The sequence below is a fragment of the Cenococcum geophilum genome, assembly GCF_001692895.1.
Source record: "Cenococcum geophilum 1.58 unplaced genomic scaffold K441scaffold_37, whole genome shotgun sequence".
NCBI lineage: Eukaryota > Fungi > Ascomycota > Dothideomycetes > Gloniales > Gloniaceae > Cenococcum > Cenococcum geophilum.
Genome location: NW_027137595.1, coordinates 499,454 through 522,624, shown reverse-complemented (window position 1 = coordinate 522,624; position 23,171 = coordinate 499,454). Strand labels below are relative to the sequence as shown.

The 23,171-nt window shown below is 48.9% G+C and overlaps 12 protein-coding genes across 12 annotated transcripts; 6 read left to right on the top strand and 6 right to left on the bottom strand.

The window, feature by feature from the left end:
* Nucleotides 1-142: 142 nt before the first annotated feature.
* K441DRAFT_573676 (uncharacterized protein) lies at nucleotides 143-931 on the top strand (the record flags this gene model as incomplete). The annotated part of the gene is made up of 4 exons (XM_067644062.1): nucleotides 143-333; nucleotides 380-551; nucleotides 606-744; nucleotides 819-931. 4 exons carry the CDS (start codon nucleotides 143-145, stop codon nucleotides 929-931), a joined length of 615 nt encoding a protein of 204 aa, XP_067501185.1.
* A 253-nt stretch (nucleotides 932-1,184) lies between these two features.
* Nucleotides 1,185-2,378, bottom strand: K441DRAFT_679402 (uncharacterized protein; the record flags this gene model as incomplete). Its single annotated transcript, XM_067651258.1, has 4 exons — nucleotides 1,185-1,397; nucleotides 1,465-1,953; nucleotides 2,058-2,319; nucleotides 2,368-2,378. 4 exons carry the CDS (start codon nucleotides 2,376-2,378, stop codon nucleotides 1,185-1,187), a joined length of 975 nt encoding a protein of 324 aa, XP_067501184.1.
* Nucleotides 2,379-3,358: 980 nt separating this feature from the next.
* On the top strand, nucleotides 3,359-4,402 carry K441DRAFT_688704 (uncharacterized protein; the record flags this gene model as incomplete). Its single annotated transcript, XM_067652221.1, has 3 exons — nucleotides 3,359-3,413; nucleotides 3,464-3,620; nucleotides 3,691-4,402. 3 exons carry the CDS (start codon nucleotides 3,359-3,361, stop codon nucleotides 4,400-4,402), a joined length of 924 nt encoding a protein of 307 aa, XP_067501183.1.
* A 168-nt stretch (nucleotides 4,403-4,570) lies between these two features.
* K441DRAFT_664197 (uncharacterized protein) lies at nucleotides 4,571-5,566 on the bottom strand. The gene is made up of 5 exons (XM_067649316.1): nucleotides 5,340-5,566; nucleotides 5,034-5,279; nucleotides 4,917-4,983; nucleotides 4,696-4,855; nucleotides 4,571-4,642 (listed from the first exon to the last, which is right to left on the bottom strand). The coding sequence occupies exons 1-4, from the start codon at nucleotides 5,375-5,377 to the stop codon at nucleotides 4,811-4,813; spliced, it is 396 nt and encodes a 131-aa protein (XP_067501182.1). The 5' UTR covers nucleotides 5,378-5,566; the 3' UTR covers nucleotides 4,571-4,642; nucleotides 4,696-4,810.
* Nucleotides 5,567-5,924: 358 nt separating this feature from the next.
* K441DRAFT_198881 (uncharacterized protein) lies at nucleotides 5,925-7,233 on the top strand. Its single transcript, XM_067640470.1, has 2 exons — nucleotides 5,925-6,813; nucleotides 6,949-7,233. The coding sequence occupies exons 1-2, from the start codon at nucleotides 6,245-6,247 to the stop codon at nucleotides 6,968-6,970; spliced, it is 591 nt and encodes a 196-aa protein (XP_067501181.1). The 5' UTR covers nucleotides 5,925-6,244; the 3' UTR covers nucleotides 6,971-7,233.
* Nucleotides 7,234-7,604: 371 nt separating this feature from the next.
* On the bottom strand, nucleotides 7,605-8,015 carry K441DRAFT_573417 (uncharacterized protein; the record flags this gene model as incomplete). Its single annotated transcript, XM_067644053.1, has 1 exon — nucleotides 7,605-8,015. A coding segment is annotated over one exon (411 nt), but the record flags the coding sequence as incomplete, so codon positions are not given.
* Nucleotides 8,016-8,104: 89 nt separating this feature from the next.
* On the bottom strand, nucleotides 8,105-8,725 carry K441DRAFT_664192 (uncharacterized protein). Its single transcript, XM_067649315.1, has 2 exons — nucleotides 8,194-8,725; nucleotides 8,105-8,136 (listed from the first exon to the last, which is right to left on the bottom strand). Exons 1-2 carry the CDS (start codon nucleotides 8,482-8,484, stop codon nucleotides 8,119-8,121), a joined length of 309 nt encoding a protein of 102 aa, XP_067501179.1. The 5' UTR covers nucleotides 8,485-8,725; the 3' UTR covers nucleotides 8,105-8,118.
* A 109-nt stretch (nucleotides 8,726-8,834) lies between these two features.
* K441DRAFT_664190 (zf-DNL-domain-containing protein) lies at nucleotides 8,835-9,953 on the bottom strand. Its single transcript, XM_067649314.1, has 2 exons — nucleotides 9,445-9,953; nucleotides 8,835-9,365 (listed from the first exon to the last, which is right to left on the bottom strand). Exons 1-2 carry the CDS (start codon nucleotides 9,859-9,861, stop codon nucleotides 9,150-9,152), a joined length of 633 nt encoding a protein of 210 aa, XP_067501178.1. The 5' UTR covers nucleotides 9,862-9,953; the 3' UTR covers nucleotides 8,835-9,149.
* A 67-nt stretch (nucleotides 9,954-10,020) lies between these two features.
* K441DRAFT_664189 (Cullin-domain-containing protein) lies at nucleotides 10,021-13,532 on the top strand. Its single transcript, XM_067649313.1, has 4 exons — nucleotides 10,021-10,294; nucleotides 10,444-10,824; nucleotides 10,884-12,763; nucleotides 12,874-13,532. The coding sequence occupies exons 1-4, from the start codon at nucleotides 10,250-10,252 to the stop codon at nucleotides 13,046-13,048; spliced, it is 2,481 nt and encodes an 826-aa protein (XP_067501177.1). The 5' UTR covers nucleotides 10,021-10,249; the 3' UTR covers nucleotides 13,049-13,532.
* Nucleotides 13,533-15,082: 1,550 nt separating this feature from the next.
* Nucleotides 15,083-17,283, top strand: K441DRAFT_664186 (glycoside hydrolase family 128 protein). Its single transcript, XM_067649312.1, has one exon. It carries the CDS (start codon nucleotides 15,498-15,500, stop codon nucleotides 16,887-16,889), a length of 1,392 nt encoding a protein of 463 aa, XP_067501176.1. The 5' UTR covers nucleotides 15,083-15,497; the 3' UTR covers nucleotides 16,890-17,283.
* Nucleotides 17,284-19,454: 2,171 nt separating this feature from the next.
* Nucleotides 19,455-20,768, top strand: K441DRAFT_573808 (uncharacterized protein; the record flags this gene model as incomplete). The annotated part of the gene is made up of 2 exons (XM_067644069.1): nucleotides 19,455-19,526; nucleotides 19,650-20,768. 2 exons carry the CDS (start codon nucleotides 19,455-19,457, stop codon nucleotides 20,766-20,768), a joined length of 1,191 nt encoding a protein of 396 aa, XP_067501175.1.
* Nucleotides 20,769-21,180: 412 nt separating this feature from the next.
* K441DRAFT_679396 (RTA1-domain-containing protein) lies at nucleotides 21,181-22,215 on the bottom strand (the record flags this gene model as incomplete). Its single annotated transcript, XM_067651257.1, has 3 exons — nucleotides 21,181-21,659; nucleotides 21,739-21,987; nucleotides 22,056-22,215. 3 exons carry the CDS (start codon nucleotides 22,213-22,215, stop codon nucleotides 21,181-21,183), a joined length of 888 nt encoding a protein of 295 aa, XP_067501174.1.
* Nucleotides 22,216-23,171: the final 956 nt, after the last annotated feature.

Sequence of the window (23,171 nt, the reverse complement as noted above, 5' to 3'; positions counted from 1 at the left end):
TTGTGCGCTCCTCTTGGCATCATGTTTACTTAAGAGGCGGCATAGATTGCAACGAGCGATTCCCTCAGTGCTCTCAGGGACATCTCATACCTTCTTCTAATCAGGATATCTATCTGCACCTTGAGCGAAGATGAAGGCCCTCATGGTCTTCAGCTTCCTTACCGCCACACCTCTTGTCCACGCCCTTGCCGCTCCCGCTCCCGCACCTTCTCCACCAGGCGTCCCGTCAGCCTCAACCGCCAAGAGCGAGCTGGCCTCATTGACTGTTGCAACTCAAGGATCGCAAGATGGCTACTCCCGAGCTTTATTTCCTCACTGGATCACCCAGAGCGGGTAATATCCCTGCCCCCCAAACTACAATGCAAAACTAACCGACTAGAACCTGCAATACTCGTGAGGTTGTCCTGAAGCGCGATGGCACCAACGTGGTCCAAAGCTCCTCCTGCGCTGCTACTAGTGGTTCGTGGTACAGTCCATACGATGGCGCCACCTGGACTGCGGCAAGTGATGTTGATATCGATCATCTTGTTCCGCTATCGAACGCCTGGAAGGTGTGCTTGCTCTCCTGTTAAATGCTTCCTAACCTTGAACTGACCTGAATCTAGTCTGGCGCCGCATCTTGGACCACTGCTCGGCGTCGAGCTTTCGCCAATGACTTGACCAATCCGCAGTTACTTGCCGTGACCGATAGCATCAATGTATCAAAGGGTGATTCGGGCCCTGAGGACTGGAAGCCGCCATTGAGTAAGTGTATACCGCCCTTTCACATCCGATTAAATATTGAAGATGATAAACTAATCATGTTATGACCATGTCAGCTTTGTACTACTGCACATATGCCAAGATGTGGGTTAAGGTCAAGTCGGTGTATAGCTTGACCATTACATCAGCCGAAAAGAGCGCTTTGACCAGCATGTTGAATACATGCTAGATATTGAACCGCAGAATTTAAATTGACAAGCTCGTCGGACAATTTTACGTGTATTTGGGATCATGAAGGCTGGATATAGTTGGAATACCTGTATGACTCTTCAGCGCTTTACGCCAATCTGGAGGACTTCGATGAGCTAAATTAACGAATAAATAGCCAATCAATGAAACGATGATACATTTGAACTTAATAAGTTCTCCCTTTTTATCTCTTCTCGCACTCTTTCACCCAGTTTTCTCTGCTTTGTTACATTTCAAGACTTAAACTCTGTCTCTTTCCTGAACGTCCAAGTATCACCATTTCCAAACGTGAGCTTATACCCCAGCACGCCCTCCACAAACGAAAGCAACATTGTAGGGCTTAGCATATAATTCATGCGCGCATTCTGCATGCTAATATGCAGCCGGTCAAAGACAAGACCCAACCCAAACGGGGATTCTTGCAATTTGATCACCACCGCAGGAGGCTGTTAGGGGTTTTTAGTCTAATAGCCAGATTTGCGGAGAATGGTAGATGAGACTGGGAAAGCTTACGCGGTTAACAGTGTTGTTATCCCGTTTCGTCCAACGCTTCAAATAGCCTTCGATGACTTTCAAGCTCGGCGGATGGCTGCATTGCACTATGATTTCCTTCTGGTACGTGCTATGTGAAATGATGAGATGATAAGGCGGCTTTAGCATCAGATACTCTGGCCGCTCAAGCGTGCTTACGTCGGGCAGGATATCGATAACAGTTTTACTTGCAGTCGGAGCCGCGGACGACGCGAACGGCTTCTCTTCGCGTGTCTCTATCTTGCCGCTCGCGCTGTCAACTTCGATGTCGGCCCACGAGTCGTCAGGGAGGGCGGGTCTGGCAGCTAGTGGGACAGGTTGGGCTGCTTCCAGCTCGAAACAGGACAGAAAATCGCTGCTAAAGCCGCCCACCATGGTGGATGGAGATGAGGGCCCGGCTTTAGGGAGGAAGATGGTGAAAGCCTTCTTGTCGGGTGTCCAGCGGGTTGTTGGCCTTTCTTTGCCACTGACCTGCTTGAATCGTCGGCTCTCGTGCACAAAGAAGTTGAGATATACATATTATGTGCCTCGAGTCGAATTTTCAATGCATTCGTCTTTGACAGCTCCTCCAGCACCTGCTCTGTACATTCCGAGTTTTCGTCGTCGTCGAGTAGTGTGCTAAGCGCGTTACACCAGGCGGTCACTGTGCCGCAGATGCTCGGGATGAAAGTGGACATATCCGGGAAGTTTGGTTGGAGCTCTGCCCATAGCATGTGCCATTCCGGCTCACTGTGGATCTGATAGCCGATTAGGTCGGAGAGGACTTTTTGTGCTTTCTGGAGTCTAGAGTCTTCTTTGGTCCAATTATCCCGGATGTCGATTTTGAGTCGTGTTGGCCTACTGCGGGGTTAGGTGGATGGAGAGGTGGTGGGTAGGAGAGCATACAGTGAAGTCATTTCTACTGGTATTCCTTCTGTAGAGGTTCAAGTTCTTACTCTCACAACTCCAGAATCCGGAACTTTTTGGAATCAAACGAAAAATTGTCCGATGCGCCCAAACAGAGTCTTCTCTCCAATCCGGCGGGGTCGGGGGAGCATGCGGCCGCCATGTTACCCCTTTATCTGCAGTACAATTCACAGCAACCCCCAAGTCCGCCTCTCACGATTCCTCTTCAGCCCGTCATCTCATCACCTGCAGGTACCCCTCTTAGAGGCGTTGTTGCCTGATTGGTGTTTTCTTAGCGTACATGGTGAAGCGAAAGTTCAATTGATCCCCACGCAAATATTGCCCAAGCTTTAAAGGTTCACGATGCCAAGTCGCGCTGATCCTGGTGGCGTATTGTATCTCCCAAGCCTATTTCGACACCGCCCCAAGTCTTCTCAACCTCAAATACTGAGACGCTGCAGTAGTCTGCAGAGGCCTCGCCGGCTCGTGCATTCGAGAGGTCGTTAATCTTGAAATACGAGTGTATAGCTGAGTCCCAAAGCCCCGCGCGGGGAGAAGCCACCCCTCTATTCTTCGTACATAAATAACTGGAAAGCAGGTGCAGCCTCAGCACCGCCTTATCACAATTGGACTGCAAGTGACGATGGAGCAGAAGAAATCATGGCACGCCTAACGAGCTTCGTACCCGCGTTCCTGAATCACTTTCAAATATTCTCGGATGTTTTTCGACCAAGGCGTTTATTGGCGTTCAGCTGGGGGTTAATTGAGTTAGCAGATTTTACAAGCTCAATGGTGAGACAGCTTGGCTCTCATAAAACCTCGGACCGCCAGGTAACAACAAAACGTTTGGAATTTATAAATATGAGGATATCTGCTCACTCTGAGAATACATCCACCTCTTCAATCGTCTTTCACTCTATCAATTGAACAATTGTACTGTCTCAAATATTGTCATCTTTCTCCTGAACATCAAAACTTGAAATTATCAATCATGCCTGCCGTTATCCCACCTGCTGATAAGTTGCCCCTCGCTGTCCGCAAGAATGGTAAACATTTCTTTATATGATAAATGGGGACAACAACTAACCAGAGATAGTGCGTGATGAGTATGAGACTAAGCGTGCAGACTTCGAGGAGCAGATCTCTAAACTCCTTGGAACGGCCTGGAAAGTCAACATCAACCCGAATGCTATCTGGGTTTATGCCGAAGAGCGAAGCTATGGCAGGGATTCATTAGGGGCCTGCCTTGCATCGTACGTCTCTTACCTCATCATCTCTTTATTTCTTTTCCTTTACAAACACATCTAACCCATCTCTATCCAGCTACGTCTCGGACGCAATTTACAACCTCAAGTACTTCCTCGAGAAGCACGGCGACCAGGGCAAAGACGAGATCAACGCTGTCTGCTCTGCGCACACGCTGACTCTCGCATTCGACGAATCCGGCAAGATCCGCTACTGCGGCTGCGACGTGCACGACGGCAACCTGCNCATGCTGTTTCAAGAAAACAACCTGGGCACCAACATCTCGAACGCTCTGCAAGAGCTCGAAGATGCGTTGTCAGCCGCAAACGCCAATCCGGCGCTCAGCTACTCTGCACGCCACTCCATCACCAAGGAGTGGGACAGTGAGGCTGCAGAGCTCCAGAAGAACATCGGCGTGCAGCTTAATAACGACAAGATTACTATCTCGCCCAATTTCGAGGAAGTGTATGCGGCGCTGAAGGACGAGAAGGTCGTCCGTGACGGCCGACCGGATTGGGAGAAGCAGTTCGGATATATAGTGATGCAGTACTTCAAGGGCTTGCTGTACACGCTTGAGTACCAAAAGTTCGGCTCAGATGATATGCTGCAGGAGGGTTTTGCGGAGGCGGTGGACAAGGGTGAGATCAAGTTCCGCATTGTGAAGAAGTTGACGAGCGGGAGCTATAATGAGTCTGTGGTCGAAGACGGTGTGCTGTACATGCAGACTATACCTGAGAAGTGGGGGACCAATTGCAGTGACGTGGCCAGCAAAATCGTGGATATTTTGTAAGTAAGAAAGGGTCAGTTTAGAGTGCCTGATTAGGCGTTCAAGCGAGATAACGAGATCAGGATGAAAAGCGGAATGAAAAAGAATGAGCTTTGGCTAGTGGACGAGTTTCACAAAAATATTCGTCTGTGTTGGACGTTTGTGTCACTATGATATCAACCTGGATATCAACCTTATCCTATCTGTTCTACTCGCCGTAGAAGAGCCTCGCATTCTTCATCGTCGATTCCTTCCTCCGGCACTCTACAAAGCGCATTAGTCCAGTTCGTCTATCTTGTCCGATCTAGGGAACTTACGACACGAAACCGATGAAAGCCCAGAGGTAGAGGGTCTCTGTAAATGCCATAACCCACTCCAATATCCCCGCGATCCTCCAGTACTTAGAGCGCATAGAAGTGTAAAACGCTACGCCTAAGCCAAAAATCCACAAAAACCGTCACGAAGCTTAAGATGCAGCTGAGCAGCCGTAAGCATCAAATTCGGTAGTGCTTCGTGAAATTCTGGACTCCAAACTTACTACGCTCTCAATCTTCGAAACGTACTTGGGTTCAATGCCTGGTCGAAATAAACGATTGTTGTGGCAACTGCAGAGGGAGTTAGTCCTATGAAGCGCACGAGAAGAAGTACCGCGTGCTCTTCATGGAAGCGGAACGTATCCATTACCGCAAGCAGGATCAGCCTAAGACTGGCAACGACACCGGAGATCATTGCAAAAAGTGAGAGGCCTTTCTTCCACCTCACATCATCAATTCCGTACATGCGATGGTCATAGCGTGCAAAATGTACGGTGCAGACTGTGAAAATAAACGAGGTCGCAGTGATAGTACCGCTTACAAGAAAGAGGGGTTTTAGAGTGAACACAGCTATGTCTGATATGAGGCTGATTAAGAGATGTTAGTAATTGCAAGCTTCCGTGCCTTTTAGGTGCAGTAATACGGACGCTACATATGGGTTACTCCGCATAGGATATTTCGGCATGCCTTTCGTGAGCCATGTGATCAGCGAGCGAAAAGCGTAAAAAACCAAGCAATTCCCACGATAAATGGCGACATCCGGAGAAACTGAAGGGGTATTTGAGCAAAAGACACGGCGACTAGAACCACAACGAAAGGTTGAGAAACGATGCGAAAATAAGAACAGTGAAAGAACAGTGAGAGAACGGCGATATATGCAACCGAGATGGGGAAAGTTTAGAATGTCATAACCAATTTATCCTCGGTTCGGATTTCCTCCAAAACCCAATTTATCCCCGAACAGAAGGAAAGATCGTCTTCGCCACCAGAGAATCTTCCTCTTCACGAAAAGCACTCTATTTTAGACTCTCAGAGGAAGCCTCTGTGGGCCTGTTCAGATCAATAGGAATATAAAATGTATATGTAACCTCAACAAGTACGATAATTCTCAACCTTATCAATAAACACACATATCTCGCAGTAACACAGTTATGTACTCGAAAGGAAAAGCCATTCAAACAATACATCTGGCGATCTGAGATTTTCTCCAATCATTGAGGTAAATTTTTTTTGCTGGTTCTAGGATTTATCTACACTTAAAAACTCCTTCGCCGTAAAATCCTCCACGCTCTTTCCTCCAGAGCAACAGCCATGTCCCTCGCCGTACTTGGCCTCTCCCTCCCCACCACCGCGCCCCTCACCCTCTTGCGCATCGCGCCCCTCCTCTCCTCCACCGGCTCCCTCGTCCACGCCCTCGTCGAGCTCATCACAACCTCCGCCTTCCTCGGCCGCTCTATCCCGCCGCAGCCGTCGCCGCGGCTCTCCCACCCTAGTTCTCATTCTTCTTCTATCGCGGCGCTGGCTCCGTCGTCCTGTTCAATGCCATCAGCACATGGAGCGCCGTCGCGAACCTGCATCTCGGGACGCCGGACGTGAGCCGCTGCTGATATGTCACCGGCTTGGTGGCTGCGGTCGGGCATATGGCATTTGTGCCGGTCGTGATGGGTTAGTGAAAGATATCATTGATGGTAAGCGCGGGAAGGAGGTTGGGGAGGGATCCAGGGTTGACATGGTGAGGCGGGCTGGTGTGCGTAAGGTCAGGATATTGGTAGCGGATTTACCGGCTTGGGTGTGCTTTCTCGGCGCTGAGTTGTGTTGTGGGAGTGTGAGATGCTCGTACAACGACGGCAGAGAAGGGCGAATAAGCTGTTTGTATCCCGAATTTATCTCGCTAGTACGGTACCGATATTTTACACGCCGTGTTCTATTTTTCCGGCCATTTATGGTTGTGCAATCATCCCAGAGCGGTTTTACTCTTGATGTCGGCAGGGGGTCAGGCACCGCACAGAGTGGGCGCATTTATAGAACCTCAAGCTCGTGCTCCTTTGGTGGTCGAGATATTCGAATGACTAATGTGTATGAAAATCTGACTGAAATTTCTTTTCGAGATGTACCCTTTATGTCACTAGAAGAATGATGAAGGGATTTCATGCAACTTTTAATGGCCACGAATTTCTTATCAAGCACCGGGGATGATTTCACTATGGTAGCCTAGAAGTCTATCCCTATAGTTGTAGACTTGGTCGAAGGGTACAGAAGACTATCCATCGGAGCATGATTCGACGAAATCCGAACGGGGAGAGGACAGTGGATGTAAGGTCGATCTTCATACTCGATAGGAACTTCAACACTAGTTGTTGGTGGAAGGGTATATTCAAGCACTATGGTTGAAGTGTGGGAGGGCTCTTGCCGTTCATCTCCCAACTCTGAGGTTTCCTCGCTAAAGATGCTGTGTATGGAAGCTGTGTAATCATTTGCCTTAACCGAATTTTGATGCGGAGCGCTCACTGTCACTCGCAGGGAATGTTGAGAGGCTCTAGGGGAAGTATTCATATTCGGCTGTTCGATTTCCAGAGCTAGCGAACCTACCTCACCCTCGACACAAGGAATAGTGAACCAAGTTAATCATTTCCCCGGTAATCGTTCATGGTCGGCATTGGAGTGTTATTGTTGGTTGTAGAGATAGTCCATGAATGAACAGCCTCGGCAGAGTCTTCGTCAAGCATACATAATCCAGTAAATGTGAAGATTGTATTTGGGTCATTATTCACTTCGTTGGTCCTTTCCACTAGTGTATGGGCGTCCTAACGGTGACAGTGGTCTTTCTCCATCATTACAGATATCCAAGCCAAAGGTTCATTATCCGTTTCAAGCCTTGGGTACTTTCGGACGATATCAACCCGTGAGTTAATTCAAGCATAGTTGAGATGGCAACAGGAAGACATCGACCCACTCGGTTCTAGGTGACCTAACATTTCTTGAACAGTCTCGGCCCGTAAAACAGTCCACATCTCGAAGAAGACGCATCCCAAAGACCAAATATCCGACAAGGAGTTCCGGCGAGAATAATCAGATACTTCCAGCGCGCAGTATCGTGGAGTTAGTGGCGTAGGGCCGGATGTAGTGCTATTGCCAAAATCTGTCAGTAATACATGGTGGGCTTTAACGAGGACGTTTTGAGGTTTTGTATCCTTACGTCGAATTCGATTATCGTGAAGGAAGCACAGAGCGGAGGTAAGATATCCAAAAAAGGTTCGAAGGAAGGATCGCCGTGCCTCTCCGAGGGAAGATTGATCCATAAACTCCCTAGGGTTGCAGTCGGCACGGGAGACATGATGATACCAACATACCTGGGGACTATATATGAATGTGTCTGTGAAAGCTTCTCGAGGTTGGCCAACTCCGTTCAAATGCCCGCAGGACTTCCTAGTCCTTTTTGAACGTCTGTCCTCTTGGTATAAGCTTTCGAGCGCATTCCCGGTGACATATTGTGCTAATTACGCGATCGACATATCCATAACCCTTCCCTAGCTCTGTGGCTTTCGTTAAGGGCACCTCGTCCGCTCTCTGGAAATGAAGATGTTTCCCATCTGCGTGTTCGGGATGGAGTGCTTTGGTGAGGACAAATCGCTGCGCTTCAAAGAATTCAATTCGTGCTGATGGACTTCGAAAGGCCTCTAGAAGGCTTTTTTGGGAGAAAGGAAACCATACATCGGAAATGCCTTGTGAAACAAAAGTGTCTATAAGTGGAAGCTCGTTCGCAATCCTTAGGACGCTATAGATACGAGGCATGCGACTCCATGTTTCATTCCCAGTGCGGCGAAGGGCTCAGCGATACCTCTAATGTCCAGTTCAGTGAAGGGTTCTCGATATCGGTGGTTGATGCCATTGACGGAGATGAAGCCAACGCAACGGATTGGTCGCGACAAGTAAAGGCATTAACAGTCTAGCAATTATACGCTGAAGTTTATTCCATCTCTTGCATTGATCTACAGATGGTTGCTTAAGATCAATATCAGTAGAAAGATAGAAAGGAAGCAGAAGGCGTTGTTAGCAACAAAGTTGCAGCCTCACTGTCTTGCCGCCGGCTTCCAGATGCGCTATTAACTAGTCTAGACAGGTGCATGATAAGTACGACAAAGCAAAACCGAACTCAATGGACTTTTTTCCGACTCAGCACTTGATTTCAACTGCTCGCATTAAATAGTAATTTTAATTTTCTGCATAGGATTTCCGATATGCTCGGATCATTTATGCTATGTTAGATGAGCTGAATAGTCTATCCTGAGTTGTGCCCAAATTCACATCTTCTGTAAGCGCCTGCTAATCACACCTTTTTACAACCTTCTTTCAGGCTTTCAAACCTATCCAACTGGTTCCCCTCACGAATTCGTAGGTTTTCTACAGTATCAAGGCATTTCTGGCTATTCGTCTCTCATGCTGGATTTATCCAGGGTCTATCGTTTTTCGGATTTCGTGGATTCAGTCAATCTGCCTTCCTTGAAACCTTCCGTTTTAGTTGTAGTATTTGGGATATAGTTTGCAGACCGAGGCGTGCTGGATCCGTCGTCCCAGAACTCGACATCGCCTTCAGTGCTCAAAGAGCCTCGCCTTACTAGTTGTCCCTTTTCTCGCATTAAATCCTCGACTGTTACAGGTTTGTCTGAGAATATCTATGGTATGTTAGTAGATGCGTTCTCAATTTAGCTCTGGATGGTTGGTGGTTGGAGGTGACAACCATCCAACACGTACCTTGAGATGATCGCTGATCAAGTGCTTGTTCTTGCACCCAGGGCATGTTATTAGGACTGTGCCATGATAGTACCCTTGTTTCGACACGCGGTGCGATGAGCGGGTTTGGCATTTTTTACAGGTGAAGGTCATTTCGTAGGCGGGGACTTGGTCCCGGTCGAGGCGAGATTCTGGGGCGGAGGTTGTAGAAGCGGAAGGTGCTTGAAATGCGGAGGGTGAAGCGGTGGACTCGTTGCGGATATTGGAGAAGATATGTCCTCGCGGTGATTCGGGCAACTTAGGCCCGCAAAGAGCGAAGGGCCGCGGAGTATGATAGAGGCATTTTGATGCAGGGACAAAGTGGGACGGGAGAGGTCGCGAATGGAACGCTGTGGAAGTGCGCGTGATGATGCGCAGCAGAGATTTCGATGATTGCATGTTGATGGAATAAGAAATGGAAAGGTGTTATACCCTAGAGAAACGGCTGGTTTGATGTGCTGCAAAGGCGATTTCGACAAGTTCAAGATGCCAATTTTAAGCCGCTTTGGTCATTTACGAACGCGGGCACGGCTGTTTCCGTTCCCCACGGCTTGCTTAGTTTCAGTTGCCTTTCACCCATTCTCTAAAAGATTTATTCACTCGCCCATAGAGATACACTCGGAATATGGATACACCTCTCCGTTATCTCATCCATGACTGAGGAACTACACGTCTTGAGACAACTCATCTTTGTTTTTGCTCCAATCCGCCGCCTTACTCCGCTGTCAGTCTGTCTAAAGACCACTGGAGCTTTCCTTACCCACCACTATAGCCCCGCCTTTCAAACATGATAGCCGGTAGAGGGAGACAAAAGATACGGCCCCCTCGAAGGGTAAGTCGCCTTCATTCATTTAAGAGAATCATCCCACCATCCCCACCCCGCCTCTTTGCCCTTCTGAGGCTGAACTGCACATATCTGTTCGCTTTCACGGTCCTAAATCTTCTACGTTTGTATAAGCTGATGATATGCAACGCTACAAGGGTCTTCATGGTGAAGAAATCGACTTCGAGAACACTTGGGGTATAATCGCGTCCGCATTCCGAGAAATTCACACAAAGAATGCCTCAAAGCTATCTTATGAAGAACTCTACCGCCACGCCTATAGGATCGTCTTAAAGAAGAAAGGCGAGGATCTTTACATGCGTGTCCGCGACTTCGAACACGACTGGCTAAGCAATGAAGTGCGGAGCACCATTCATACTTTGTTAACTACAAATCTGCTGGCGAGCTCTCAAAGCATAGGTGGCACAACTACAAATGAGAGAAGGTTTGCAGGAGAAAGGTTTATGAAGGGCTTGAAACAAGCGTGGCAGGACCATCAGGTCTGCATGAGCATGTTGGCTGATGTTCTCATGTACATGGTAAGGGGTGCCTAGCGAAGTACAACAATATAGATGGGGAAGCCTAATTATCGGACCAGGATCGAGTGTACTGTACCGACCATCGATGCCCTTCGATATATACTACTGCTATGGTATTATTCCGCGATGACATACTTCGATCCGCCTCCTCTGACCCCAACGGTCTGGATATTCTTTCTATACTGAACCATGTCATTCTAGAGCAGATCCGCATGGAACGCGATGGCGATGTTATTGACAAACATCTAATAAAGGCCTGCGTATACATGCTTGAGGGCCTCTACGACTCGCAACTAGAGGCCGAAGAACATCGGCTCTACGTTACATCTTTTGAAGAAGATTTCCTAGCAAGCAGTCGAGACTTTTACAGGGCAGAGTCAGAACTCATGCTCAGGGAGTCGGATGCCGGGGCTTACTGTAGGCATACTCGGCGGAGAATATACGAAGAGCAGGACCGCTGTCGATCAACGCTCTCGGAGACCACCACGCCAAAAATTGAGAAGGTTGTAGAGGATGAGCTTATTAAAAACCGAATCCACGAGCTTATTGAGATGGAAAGCGGTGTGCGATATATGATTGACAACGATCGATTGGAAGAGCTCAATTTAATCTACAACCTCAATGCTCGCGTGGACAACAAAAAGGCGGAGTTGACGAAAGCGATACAAAAGAGAGTGGTGAATATGGGCACGGATGTGAATAATGCCGCGATAGTAGCATCACAAACTGCCCCACCTCCATCGGAAGGCCTTGACAAGGGGAAAGCCCCGGCGGAGAAGAACCTGAATCAACAGACGGTAGCAGCTATCAAATGGGTTGAGGATGTTTTACAACTTAAAGACAAATTTGACAAGATCTGGAGAGTGTCGTTTGATTCGGACCAGCCTCTCCAGACGGCACTAACTCGAAGTTTTGCCGATTTCATTAATGCATCATCCTTCCCACGGAGCTCGGAGTACATTTCTCTATTCATTGATGAAAACATGAAGAAGGGCATCAAAGGCAAGACCGAGAACGAAATTGATCTGGTGTTGGAGAAAGCTATCGTACTCTTACGATACGTGCAAGACAAGGATCTCTTTGAGCGGTACTACAAGAAGCACCTTTGCAGGCGACTGCTCATGAACAAGTCCATTAGCAACGACGTTGAGAAACAGATGATCTCGAGAATGAAGATCGAGCTGGGTAACAATTTCACTATGAAACTAGAAGCCATGTTCAAGGATATGACGATCTCTGAGGAACTCACGGCAGGTTACAAGGCTCATATTGCGCAGCTTGGTGATCCGGATCCAAAGCGCATCGAACTTTCCATCAATGTGCTAACAAGCATGACGTGGCCGTTGGAAACAATGGGTAGTTCAGGTGATAATGAGGAGGGCAGGATGCTCAAATGCGTCTTCCCATCAGCGATCGAGCGCATTAAGAAAGGATTCGAGAAGTTCTATGGCGAGAAACACTCTGGTCGGACTCTCACATGNCTGGCAGCTATGGGATCAGCAGACATTAAGGCTGTATTCCCCAAGGTGCCGCAGAAGGACGGATCATTCAAGGAGCGACGACACGAACTCAACGTCTCGACATACGGGATGGTTATTCTGCTGCTCTTCAATGACTTACCGACAGACGAGTTCATAACGTTTGAAGAAATCCAAGCGCGAACCAACATCCCAGAGAGTGACCTGGTACGAAATTTACAGTCGCTAGCCGTGGCGTCGAAGACGCGCATCCTGATCAAAGACCCAATGAGCAAAGACATAAAGCCATCTGACCGATTTTCCTTTAACGAGGGCTTCCAGGGCAAGTTCCACCGCATCAAGGTGGGCGTGGTGACGAGCGGAAACAAGGTAGAAAGCGATCGCGAACGCAAAGAAACAGAGAGGAAGAACGACGGCTCGAGAGGATTCTGCATCGAGGCGGCAGTCGTGAGAATCATGAAGTATGTTCATCCCCTTTCGGAATATTATACATCCTGTGACTCGTTATCGCTCTTATCACGGCGTGATATAATTATTGAAAGTACAAGCCACTGATTTGATCACTCAATAGGCAACGCAAAGAATTGTCGCATCAGCAACTTGTCGCTGAGATACTCAACCAGCTCGCTCCGCAATTCAAGCCTGAGGTCAATATGATCAAAAAGCGTATCGAGAGTCTGATCGAGCGCGAGTATCTTGAGCGCATCGAAAATGCGCCCATCGACTCTTACAGGTATCTGGCGTAGTTTGACTGTCACTTCCTTTTTGGATTTGGCGTGTTCGCGAATACTCTTTTTAATAAAGCACGACAGACGACATGGGATTTAGGCTAGGGTTCGCGGGATATGTGTCAATGTTACCCAAATGCCTCGGATTGATGACTTGTTTTCTTCAGCGAAACTTGCATATATGGGAGACTGGGGGCCGGGGAATCGGGGCTGGAATGGCGCATACGGCTTCGGCTGATGTCTTACAATTAAAACAATTACTGGTGTTTTATTTTATTAACACTTTTCTTATCTTATTAGCCTGCTAGCGAGGTCTCACTTCTCGCAGCTGCATCTCGGCTTCATTCAGGCACAGCCTGTACGACCTCCAGTGTCCCCCTGCGCGCGCAATATACACAGCAATTTCGATAATCACTAAGTCAAGTGCACCATCCAGCGTAGATACTCTGCGCTTGCCAAAAGAGCTGTGTACCCGCAAGAAAGGCAAGGCCTTTAATTTTTTAAGCTTAATTACAAAAGTTAAACTTGAAATTCTGCAAAGCGAAATTGCTGTGTGTTGCGGGAACACGGAGCCGATGGTGGGTCTAGCTGGAGTCGTAAGTGTTTTCGGATACACAGATATGAAGAAATGTCCGGTCTTCCGGGCCGCCATAAGCAAAACGTCCGTATGGCTATCGATTGGTTGTGCATCAAACCCATCTCCATCTCTATGCTGCAAGTGCTCTCGATCGCAGAGTGTTGGTTGGGGCGTTTCGAGAAACAACGTAAGCGTCAAGCAGAGCGAGATCCTAGGCAGAGAAGAATTATTAGGCTGGATGCGGATCTATTTGCTCGTGCAGCGGGTCAATCAGAGCAGAGGGAGATATCCACATTTTATGCACTGGGTAATTTTATTATGCGCGGCTCCTGAGATGCTATGTTAGAGTTGCGCTGGCACGAGAGTTTGGACGAATGGGGTGGGGAGTGGAGAAGGGAGATGAGTGGGTCTGCCTGGGCGCAAGGAGGTGAAACGGGCGATCGGTGCAGTTTACTTGCCCCACATCGCATTTCGGTGAACTTAGATCGAAGAGGGGGAATAGAGAGGCTGGATGTGGATGTGGGCGACGCTTTGGGAGCGCTGACGACGTGTGGCTGCTGTTGAGCTGTTTCGTGGATGCGCACGGTTGTGGACGACTATTGTCAGGTACGAAGGCTGAAAAAGGGTAGGGCGGGAGGCGTTCTTGAGGCTGGAATTGGGATTTGAAAATGGTATGTTATTCTATAGCCGGCTCTCAACGATTCGTCAGTCAGTGTTCATGCCATGACGGATTGTCACATCAGTCTTGTCTTGTCGCTGTCGCTGTCATTCGACGCCGAAGTGATGTCTTTTCTGCCTTGGGTACGACAGCAGCAAGGCGACAAATCGGTGCCCATCAGGCGATGTCTCGCTCTATGACGGAGCGTTCGTCCGACTCGCGCGGCTCAGCAGCAAGTGGAGATGGCATCACTTTGGTCGGTGTCTCAGCAGGATTCCGGGAAGGAATGCCAATTTCTAGGTTGAGGCGGAGATGATTCTAGATGTAGAGATGGATCAGGATGAAGATGAGGATGTCCTAGACCTGATCCTCAGTTGGGCTATTTCGGTTGACCGTCGCTGACTCTTGGTGGCTCTTGGTGGTGGAATTTGGTGGAATTCCCGGGGCGACCTGGCTATTTTCCCCCTCGGATAGCATCTTGTTCCTAGCAGGGTGCTGCGGATTCCTGAGTTTCGAAACGCGGACTGAGCGATTCCCCCTGGCGGTGCAGCAGGCTTTGCCACCTCAGCGGGTGGGTGCTGGCAGTCAAGCTTTCTTGCTCGGGTCGTCAAACGCCCTCTTTTGCCTGAATTAGTTTGCTGCTCTGACGCCCGCGTCAAGTGGGCCTGTCTCGGCACAGCCATTGGCTGCGAGGTCTCGATGCCTCCAAAACGGGCAGCTCGTTTCCACGCTGCCGGCAGCGCCCGTACCTGGCACTAGCCTGCAAAGCATTAAGTGCTGCCGTCTTCAGCTTGGGCGACTGCCCTCCCCCCTGATGCGCATCGACAGATTGCGTGGCTGACTGGTGAAACTAAGGAAAACTCTGGTCGAGTGAGCGGGCGTGCCACCAGGTCCTCGGAGTTGGGCGTGTGCTAAATCGGAAGTGCAGCCTATATCAAGTCGAGGCCCCAGTCAGCTTTCTGCCTTTCCTTCTCCCCACCACCACGCCTTCTCTCCACGGTGCCGTTGCAAGTCACTCGCTTTTCTTGAGCATTCGCTCGTTGCATTCATTGCCTTCCTCCAGCGAAGTGCATCATTCATTCACTCTTTTTTTGCAACGCAATAGCCCTGGTCGGCACACTTCAACTCCTGCGCTCAAGAAGCTGCAAACTGCCATTCTCTATCCATAACTACATTTAAGAGAGTATCTACAACGAACGCACTATCTCCACAAACCAAACGGATTATCAAACATGTCTGCACAATTCACTAAGTTCGGGCTCCTGTCCCTCATCTCTGCCGCTGTCGCGGCTCCCTTCCGCCCTTCCGCCTACTCAGCTGGTGCACCGTGGGGTATACACAATGGCACTGGGCCATATGGTCCTACTGGTACTAGCCGCCACTCCCATCACTATGGTCACGGATCCATTACTTCGACCTCGACTCTGACCGAAACGATATACGCCACTGAGACCGATGTCTCCACAGTCTATATGACCAGTTTGGCCGTGGGTGCTTCTTCCGTTTCTGCTGCTGAGTTCGTCTCCAGCTCATGCACTCAAGAGACCTACACCGTTACGGCCAAGAACACTCTCACTGTGACAATACATCCTGGTGCTTCAAGCTTTGCCGCCGGTGCTTCGTCTGCACCTGCTAGCTCTGCTCCCTTCGTCTATGCTTCCAGTGCTTCAAGCTTTGCCGCTGGTGCTTCATCTGCACCTGCTAGCTCTGCTCCTTCTGTCTATGCTTCCAGTGCTTCTGTCCAGGCCGCCGCTGTCTCTTCAGGTTACTCTACTCCTGTCTATAGTTCTCCAGCTGGCTCTTCGGCTGCGCCAATCAGCTCAGAAGCTCCAGTTTCCAGCTCTGTCGAGCCTGCTTCTAGCACCGTTGCTCATTCCTCAGCTGTTGTCTCAAGCGCTATCGCGACCTCAACCGCTGTGTCCAGCGGCGCCGGCAAGCGCGGTCTTCCCTACAATGATGCATCTCTGACAACCTGCTTCGAGGGCTACTCCAAGGTGACCTGGGCCTACAACTGGGGTCAAACCTCCACTGGTCTCAGCTCTTTCGAGTACACGCCAATGCTCTGGGGTACGTCCTCTGAGTTCACCAGCACCTGGGAAAGCGCCTGGAAGTCCGCCGTTTCCAGTGGCACCAAGACCTTCCTCGCCTTCAATGAGCCCGATCTCGATACTCAATCCAACCTCTCTCCTGCTGACGCAGCAAAGGGCTACATGACCTACATGCAACCCATCAAGGCCGCCGACCCCTCAGTCCGTCTCGGCTCCCCCGGCGTCACTAACGGAGCTAACGGCATGGGTATTGACTGGCTCGTCAATTTCCAGAATGCCTGCGGAAGCTGCGACATCGACTTTGTCGCCATCCACTGGTACGAGTCCGCGACCTACATCCAGTATTTTAAGGACCACGTCACCGAGGCGCACACGCGCACCGGCAAGAACGTGTGGGTGACCGAGTTCAGCGCGACCGGCTCCGACGCCCAGATCCAATCTTTCTTGGAGGAGGTTTTGCCGTGGATGGATGCTCAGGACTGGATCGAGCGCTACAGCTATTTCATGGCGAGTGATGGGCTGTTGGTTAGCGGAACCGGGCCCAGCACCTACGGCTTGACCTATGCCACTACCTAAGTGGGTGTGTTTCCTTGACTTTTGCTTTTACTTTCGACTGTGTCCTTTTTCAGGGGATGAGTGGTTTGGTGTGGGTGTTTAAGGAACCGGGACGGCTGGCATGGGATGTGAGGCGCTTGCTTCTGACTTCGACTTCGATTCTTTGTGAGATATTTGCTCTGTCTGAGTCTTACCTTGTGTATGTGGATTTTGCATGTAGGAGTGCGGAAGAGATGTCGCGATAGGCGAAAAGCTCACATCATTGAATCTCATAACATTTACAAAGTCTACGCCCAACTGGGTTTTCCATCCAATATCTGAGAGTTATAATGCTGTGATAAGATGTAATTGGACGTGATGCCAGGTGTCTCCTATGCAGGTGGCTAGTGGGGTGAGTGCTGCGGCTGGGTTTGCGGCTAATTGCAATGCGATGTGATGCTCACTGTGGTACAAAATACGAAGGATATATAGCGTGCAGATGCAGGAGCGACTACGAGTAAAAATAGACTTGTAATATCTGTTTCGGTTGAATTTGGTTTGCTGTGCCGTCATCTTGCTATGCTCAGCGCGGTGACTTCGTTAGTTTGATGACGCTCGAGCTTCGAAGTCAAGAATGCTTGGGTTATGGATATGCTTGCTCCAGTCAATTGAAGTGTTTTAAGGGCATGAAATGGGGGCGACATAAGGAAGAAGTTCTGTAATTCAGGTATAACAATCTTTAAGAGTTACTCTATAAGGCTAGCTATAATTTGGCCATAATTTAAAGCCCTTAAGTGTCTTTAGAAACTTCTTCTACCGCCAAGGGTACTAAGCAGTTTAAACTTCTATCCCTTCCAACGTCAGATTTCGTCCTACCGTTATTGATAAGAGCTAGCCAATAGAATCGTGACGAGAAATGTCCGGAGGCTCGGGCTAGGGCTGCGGGGGGAATTGTTTTGCCTTCCGAGTCGGTGGAACGAAGTCTATATCATTAAAAGTACGATTGGTATGCATGGTTGATAATTGTGTTGGTGTAGGTTACACGGTGTTCGCGCACGGGCCATCTATTGTAGGACGCTGACTCCTAGCATTAATAGCAGCCTCTTCTATACTTAAAATATTATTATTATAATTACGGTCAGCCTTCCTGGTATTCTTAAAGTTATTTTGTATCTATTATTTAGCCTACTTTACTTCTTTACTAAGTATTATTAAATAACTTCATCTCTTCAGAATATTTATAAAAGCTGTGGTTGTCATAACATTTCAGCTTGAAAAAAGTGGTCTGTGCACGAACACCGGAATTAAGACCACACGGGCATTAAATTCAGCTAATCCGATTGGCGGACTCTTATCGATAATATGAGGACCAATTTCAACGGGTTAAGGGATAGCGTTTTTCAACCCTGTAGGTACGAGATAACACGTTAAGTTATTATCTCGTAACCAGATGTCCACCAATCAGCGCTTGATTACATCAGCCACGGTGGTGGACAAAAGGTAGCTCCATACGTACAAACACACAAAACATCAATTCCACCACTAACCAACGCATTTATCAACAAAACTCGACGTTACATTTATCAGCTAATCAAGGCGATTCAGAGGGTACTCTTATTTTTGTCAGCAGAGTAGTAGTTCTTGCCACATTTTATCCGCGTCACCATCGCCAAAACAAGGCTGTACACAAATCTTTACCTAGGGACCCACTAAAGGCCCCCTGAGCGCCTCCCAACTCAAATACAACTATAAAGCTTTGAAGGAAGACCCTACATGAAACTCTGTGGTATTCGTTCTTGGTGACTCCACCTTATGGAGCCTCCACACACACCACCATACATCTGCGTTCCTCTGTGACAGCTGGTGGCAATCAGGCGAAGCTGAATGTGTATCGAATTCGAAACTTGCCTGAGGGGGGCGAAGCTGGTCGTGCCCAGAGCTGTAAAGCAGGTAGAATTTATAGGACTGAAAAGCCTTTCTCTCCACAAGCTCCAGCGCACTCTAGCCGCATTCGCACTCTACGTACAATGAATAAGTCGGAAATATTATTGCCTTGCTGCGGTACAGCTACTTGAACACGCCTATTCTTGGGACGCGTGTCCATCGTTGGGATGTGTACTCTATAGTTGGAAACGCGCGTGCTTCGAATTAGAGTACTTTAGTCTAGCACTGTGCCCGAACTTCTGAACTTTTAAGAGATACGGTCGAACCTCGGCATCGCAAGAGCGTACACCCGGAGTGATATCTTCGAACAAGCCGCTATTTTCTCGTAAACCTATACCTGAAGCCCCCAAGCCCACTGGCCTCGATGTCAACTACGTAAACGCTCCTCCAGCTACCTTTAGCGAGGCTAGCATTCTGAAGAGTCACGAAATCGACTTCATCCACGATTGTCGGGAAGTAAATTACGACGAGCGGCCCCTATTGAGGATTTTAATCACCATCCTAGGACTTATAGCATCAAATGAGACTCTAAACATATGATAGTATTGTAGATGAACGGGTCTTGATGCGCTAAGTGTTTTTCGTATCATAGATGCTCTAAATAACGAGGCTGGCTGCACGGCATTCCAGAATTTCCACCAAAGCCACTAGGAAGCCAGAATCATGTCGACATCACGAAAGTCTCACCGCAAGACAAGGACAGGGTGCAGTAACTGCAAGAGACGGAAGATCAAAGTGAGTTGCCCTGTGATTTGATAATCAGAACCATCTCTTCCAGTCTTGTGTGGAAGAGGCCCTATTTGTTTCAATACTCTTGTGTCATAACACCTGCAGCTGATGACTGATCGAGGAGTAAAGTGCGGCGAGGAGAGACCGGCATGCATCAATTGCACCAGACATTCAATACAATGCGATTTCCTAGAAACACCATCATCGGCTTCTGCCTCTGCTAGCCCTGGAAACCTCCAGACTTCTATCATGGACCATCCAGACAGCATCCCTGACGCATACGCAGACGGCTCCGCCATTCAAGGAGAATTGCCAAATTATCTGATTAGCGGGTGTGCATCAAATATGAACATGGTGCATCTGGAACTGCTTCACAACTACACCACTTCCACATGTTTTACTCTCTCAAACAACCCACTCATCAGGACGCTCTGGCGAATCAATGTCCCACAAGTCGGCCTCTCCTACAGCTTCGTGATGCACGGTATTTTTTCTATATCCGCACTACATCTCGCACACTTCCGTCCGGACAAACGCTCCTTCTACCTCTCTTGCGCACAGGCCGAGAACGAGATTGCTTTGCGGGCCGTCTCATCCATCTTGCCTGACATCACTGATGACAACTGCTCGGCATTGTACATATTCTCGGCTATCACGTGCGTTGTCGGGTGGGCAAGCCCACGCAAGCCGGGGGACTTCCTCCTCATCACCAATAATGGCATCGCCGAGTGGCTAATCCTGTTCCGTGGGACGCGTTCCATCATCGACTCGTCGCCAGAGATGCTGTTCAACGGTCCGCTGGGGCCTATGTTCCGGGAGGGCGCGCGCAACATCGAGGCGCACGAATACGCTGTCGGCGGCAACGATTACCTCGCTGAGCTGCGGCACTTCATCGAAGCGACGAAGCCGGACCGGGAGGCTCTGTGCATCTACAACAAGTGCATCGACGAGCTAGCCAGGCCATTTGCGGTAGTCTACGGCCGCAATGTGTCGCTTTTTGAGCCTGAGAATGTTTTTACTTGGCTGTATCAAGTCGAGTCGGAGTATTTGATGCTGCTAAGTAAAAGGACGCCGGAGGCGCTGGCGATTTTTGCCTATTTTTGCGTATTGATTAAGCAGTTGGAATTTAATTGGTGGCTCGAGGGGATGAGCGCGCATCTCCTGTCGAATATTTTCTATTTGCTGGACGAGGATCATCGGCTGTGGATAAGATGGCCAATGGAGGAAGTGGGGTGGATTCCACATTGAGCGTTGAAACATTCGGGCATTGTGCGAACTGGTTTGGATGATATCTTTTAAAAGAAGTTAATGTTGATGCTGTATGCCATGGATGCAACGATTCGGGAGTTCGACAGGTCCAGAAATGCAACTGTGGGTGTTCTGCTACCTAGGTTTATATCTCTTAAGAGGCCAGCACAACCAGCAAAAGGTTCAAAAATATCAACGCAATATAATACAACCAAAGAAGAAAACTCTCTTCCTCGCCCTTCTAAGTTTGAAACTTCAAGCTGAGCTAGAGATAAGAGAAAACGCCCCACACCCCCAGACGCGATGCATGTGTGTAGACACCCACAAATGCCTCTTCAACATCCTAGAAAGAAAGATTCCATATATTCGAACTTCTCCGCCATCTTGAACTCCTCCTAAAAACTCCCGATCACTACAAACCCCTCTCAGCCAGACCATACGTCTCCCCCCTGCCCCTCTCCACATCTCTTCCCCCAGCGGGCTCAGACTCAACCATTGCCAGCCCTTTTTCTTTACTAATAATCTTCCACGGATGGTACACATTAAATAGCACCATAGTTATGAACATCAGTGTCGCGTCGAACACGTATGAATACACCTCGTGTCCTAGCAATGTCCCATCACTACCCTGCACGTACTCCACAATACGGAATATGGATCGCACTATGATGAGCGCAGAGGCTGCATACAGCACGACGAGGTAAAGCTGCCAGGGGACGTCGAGCGTGCGTGACACGTCGGTGGGACGTAGCACAATTCGGCGGTGGAAGACGGCCGCGACGAACATGAAGAAGCCGAAAAAGAGGAGTTGGATCGCCAAACCAACGGTTATGACGTGCGTGCCGAGCTGCGCGTCCGAGCTGGTCTTAGCTTTCGCAATCATGCCGCCGCCTTTTGCAGATGTTAGTGTCCATGTTTGTCTAATGCGAGGTGGGTGCAGAGGAGAGAGAGAGGGAGGCGGAGGAAGTACCTGCGGATTGCGTGAAAAAGGACAGCACGTCCCCTGCGACGAAGAACTTTGTGAGCCATCTCGCGCGGATGAGCGAGTGGATTTCGCCGTCTGTGAGCAGGATGATGCGGCCTAGGATCATGTATATGGATGCGGCGAAGAAGGTAGGGGCGAGCAACATCAGCAAGCTCTGCATAATGTACGGGCCAGTAGCCCAATTTGGCGTCTGCTTGCTGTTGACGGCGCGGCCGATGTAACCAAATACCTCAACTAGACCAGATGTCAGTTTCAATCGCGGAAACTTTGATGAGGCTGAGAGAGCGAGGAAGGAAACCTACAGAAACCGCCGATAAGAAAGGGTATGAAGTACCATGTTCGTCTCCTGAGCAGCTGGTATGAGTGTGCTGTTGTGGTGGCTATGAATAGGACGATGAATATGGCTGCTGCTACGAAGGAGGGGCTGTAGTGGTAAAGAGTGTACTTTGTCTCCCCTGCCATGGTTTCCTCTAAGCAAGGCAACTAACAATGGAGAATGCGATTGACAGAATAGGGTGCAATTGACGGTAGTGAATGATAAGATTGTTAGTAGTGATTTGAAGTTTACTGAGAGCGAGAAGAGGGGGAAGATATATACAAAAGCCCCAGTCAATCAGTTAGCAGGCCTACGCACACAGCCCTACTCAATCCACAATAAAGCAACGGTAAGGCAACATCCGTCGTATTCGGACTCGTGCTCGCTGATTCATTCTGCATGAAAAACTCCCCTTCGGGATTACTGCTAGACGTAAAGGTGCGGGAAATCGCATAATTGGAAAATTGGTAGAAAAGTTCGCAAGCTTTCCTATAATGGGGGGTAGAAGATATCTGGGCAGGCATACTCAGTCGCAGGCACTGCCTAGCGCGTTACGAGGAGGAGCTTTACAATGGAAGGGCTTGCGGTTGTGGCTGGTTAGGGGTGTTGTGAGTGTTTGAGCGCCGTACTCGCACTCGTACTCGCAGGTCGTATTCGCAGTCGTGACGTGATTGGGTAGTCCGCAATTTTGTTTCACTGTGAAATGCGGTTGAGTTTTCCTTTCGGTATTTCTTTATACCATAACCCGAACTGCCAAGAAGTCGTGGTGCATCCGCATGAAACGAGACTGGAACCCGTATCTTAGATCTCATTGATAGTACTGTGCGCTTGTGTGTGAAACATTTGGACACCATATGTCGATCGGGGTGGCAATGACGTAACTGTCGTCATTGTCGACGTCAGCCTTCGTCACCTATTTCATGTATATATAGTCTTTTTTCTCCGTAGTTTAATCTACACATGAGTCCTTCTTTTATGACCCACTTTTTGCGGTTGACACCATATGCTTAAGGACTGAACCTCGGAACTCATGAATTGCGTCAACCTCGTCACGTTCAGTTGTCTCTCATGCTTTTTGTTGAATTGATAGGTTATAAACCCG

Coding starts and splice junctions, on each gene's coding strand:
- K441DRAFT_664192 (XM_067649315.1), bottom strand. CDS start 8,484: ATGCCTCGTATCTATAGCGTCCTAAGGATTGCGAACGAGCTTCCACTT.
- K441DRAFT_198881 (XM_067640470.1), top strand. CDS start 6,245: ATGGAGCGCCGTCGCGAACCTGCATCTCGGGACGCCGGACGTGAGCCG. Junction 6,814..6,948: donor TTTCGAGATGTACCCTTTAT/GTCACTAGAAGA, acceptor CGAAGGGTACAG/AAGACTATCCATCGGAGCAT.
- K441DRAFT_664186 (XM_067649312.1), top strand. CDS start 15,498: ATGTCTGCACAATTCACTAAGTTCGGGCTCCTGTCCCTCATCTCTGCC.
- K441DRAFT_664190 (XM_067649314.1), bottom strand. CDS start 9,861: ATGCAATCATCGAAATCTCTGCTGCGCATCATCACGCGCACTTCCACA. Junction 9,366..9,444: donor TGATCAGCGATCATCTCAAG/GTACGTGTTGGA, acceptor AACATACCATAG/ATATTCTCAGACAAACCTGT.
- K441DRAFT_664197 (XM_067649316.1), bottom strand. CDS start 5,377: ATGCCGAAATATCCTATGCGGAGTAACCCATATGTAGC. Junction 5,280..5,339: donor CGGAGTAACCCATATGTAGC/GTCCGTATTACT, acceptor TCTCTTAATCAG/CCTCATATCAGACATAGCTG. Junction 4,856..4,916: donor TTTCGAAGATTGAGAGCGTA/GTAAGTTTGGAG, acceptor ACGGCTGCTCAG/CTGCATCTTAAGCTTCGTGA.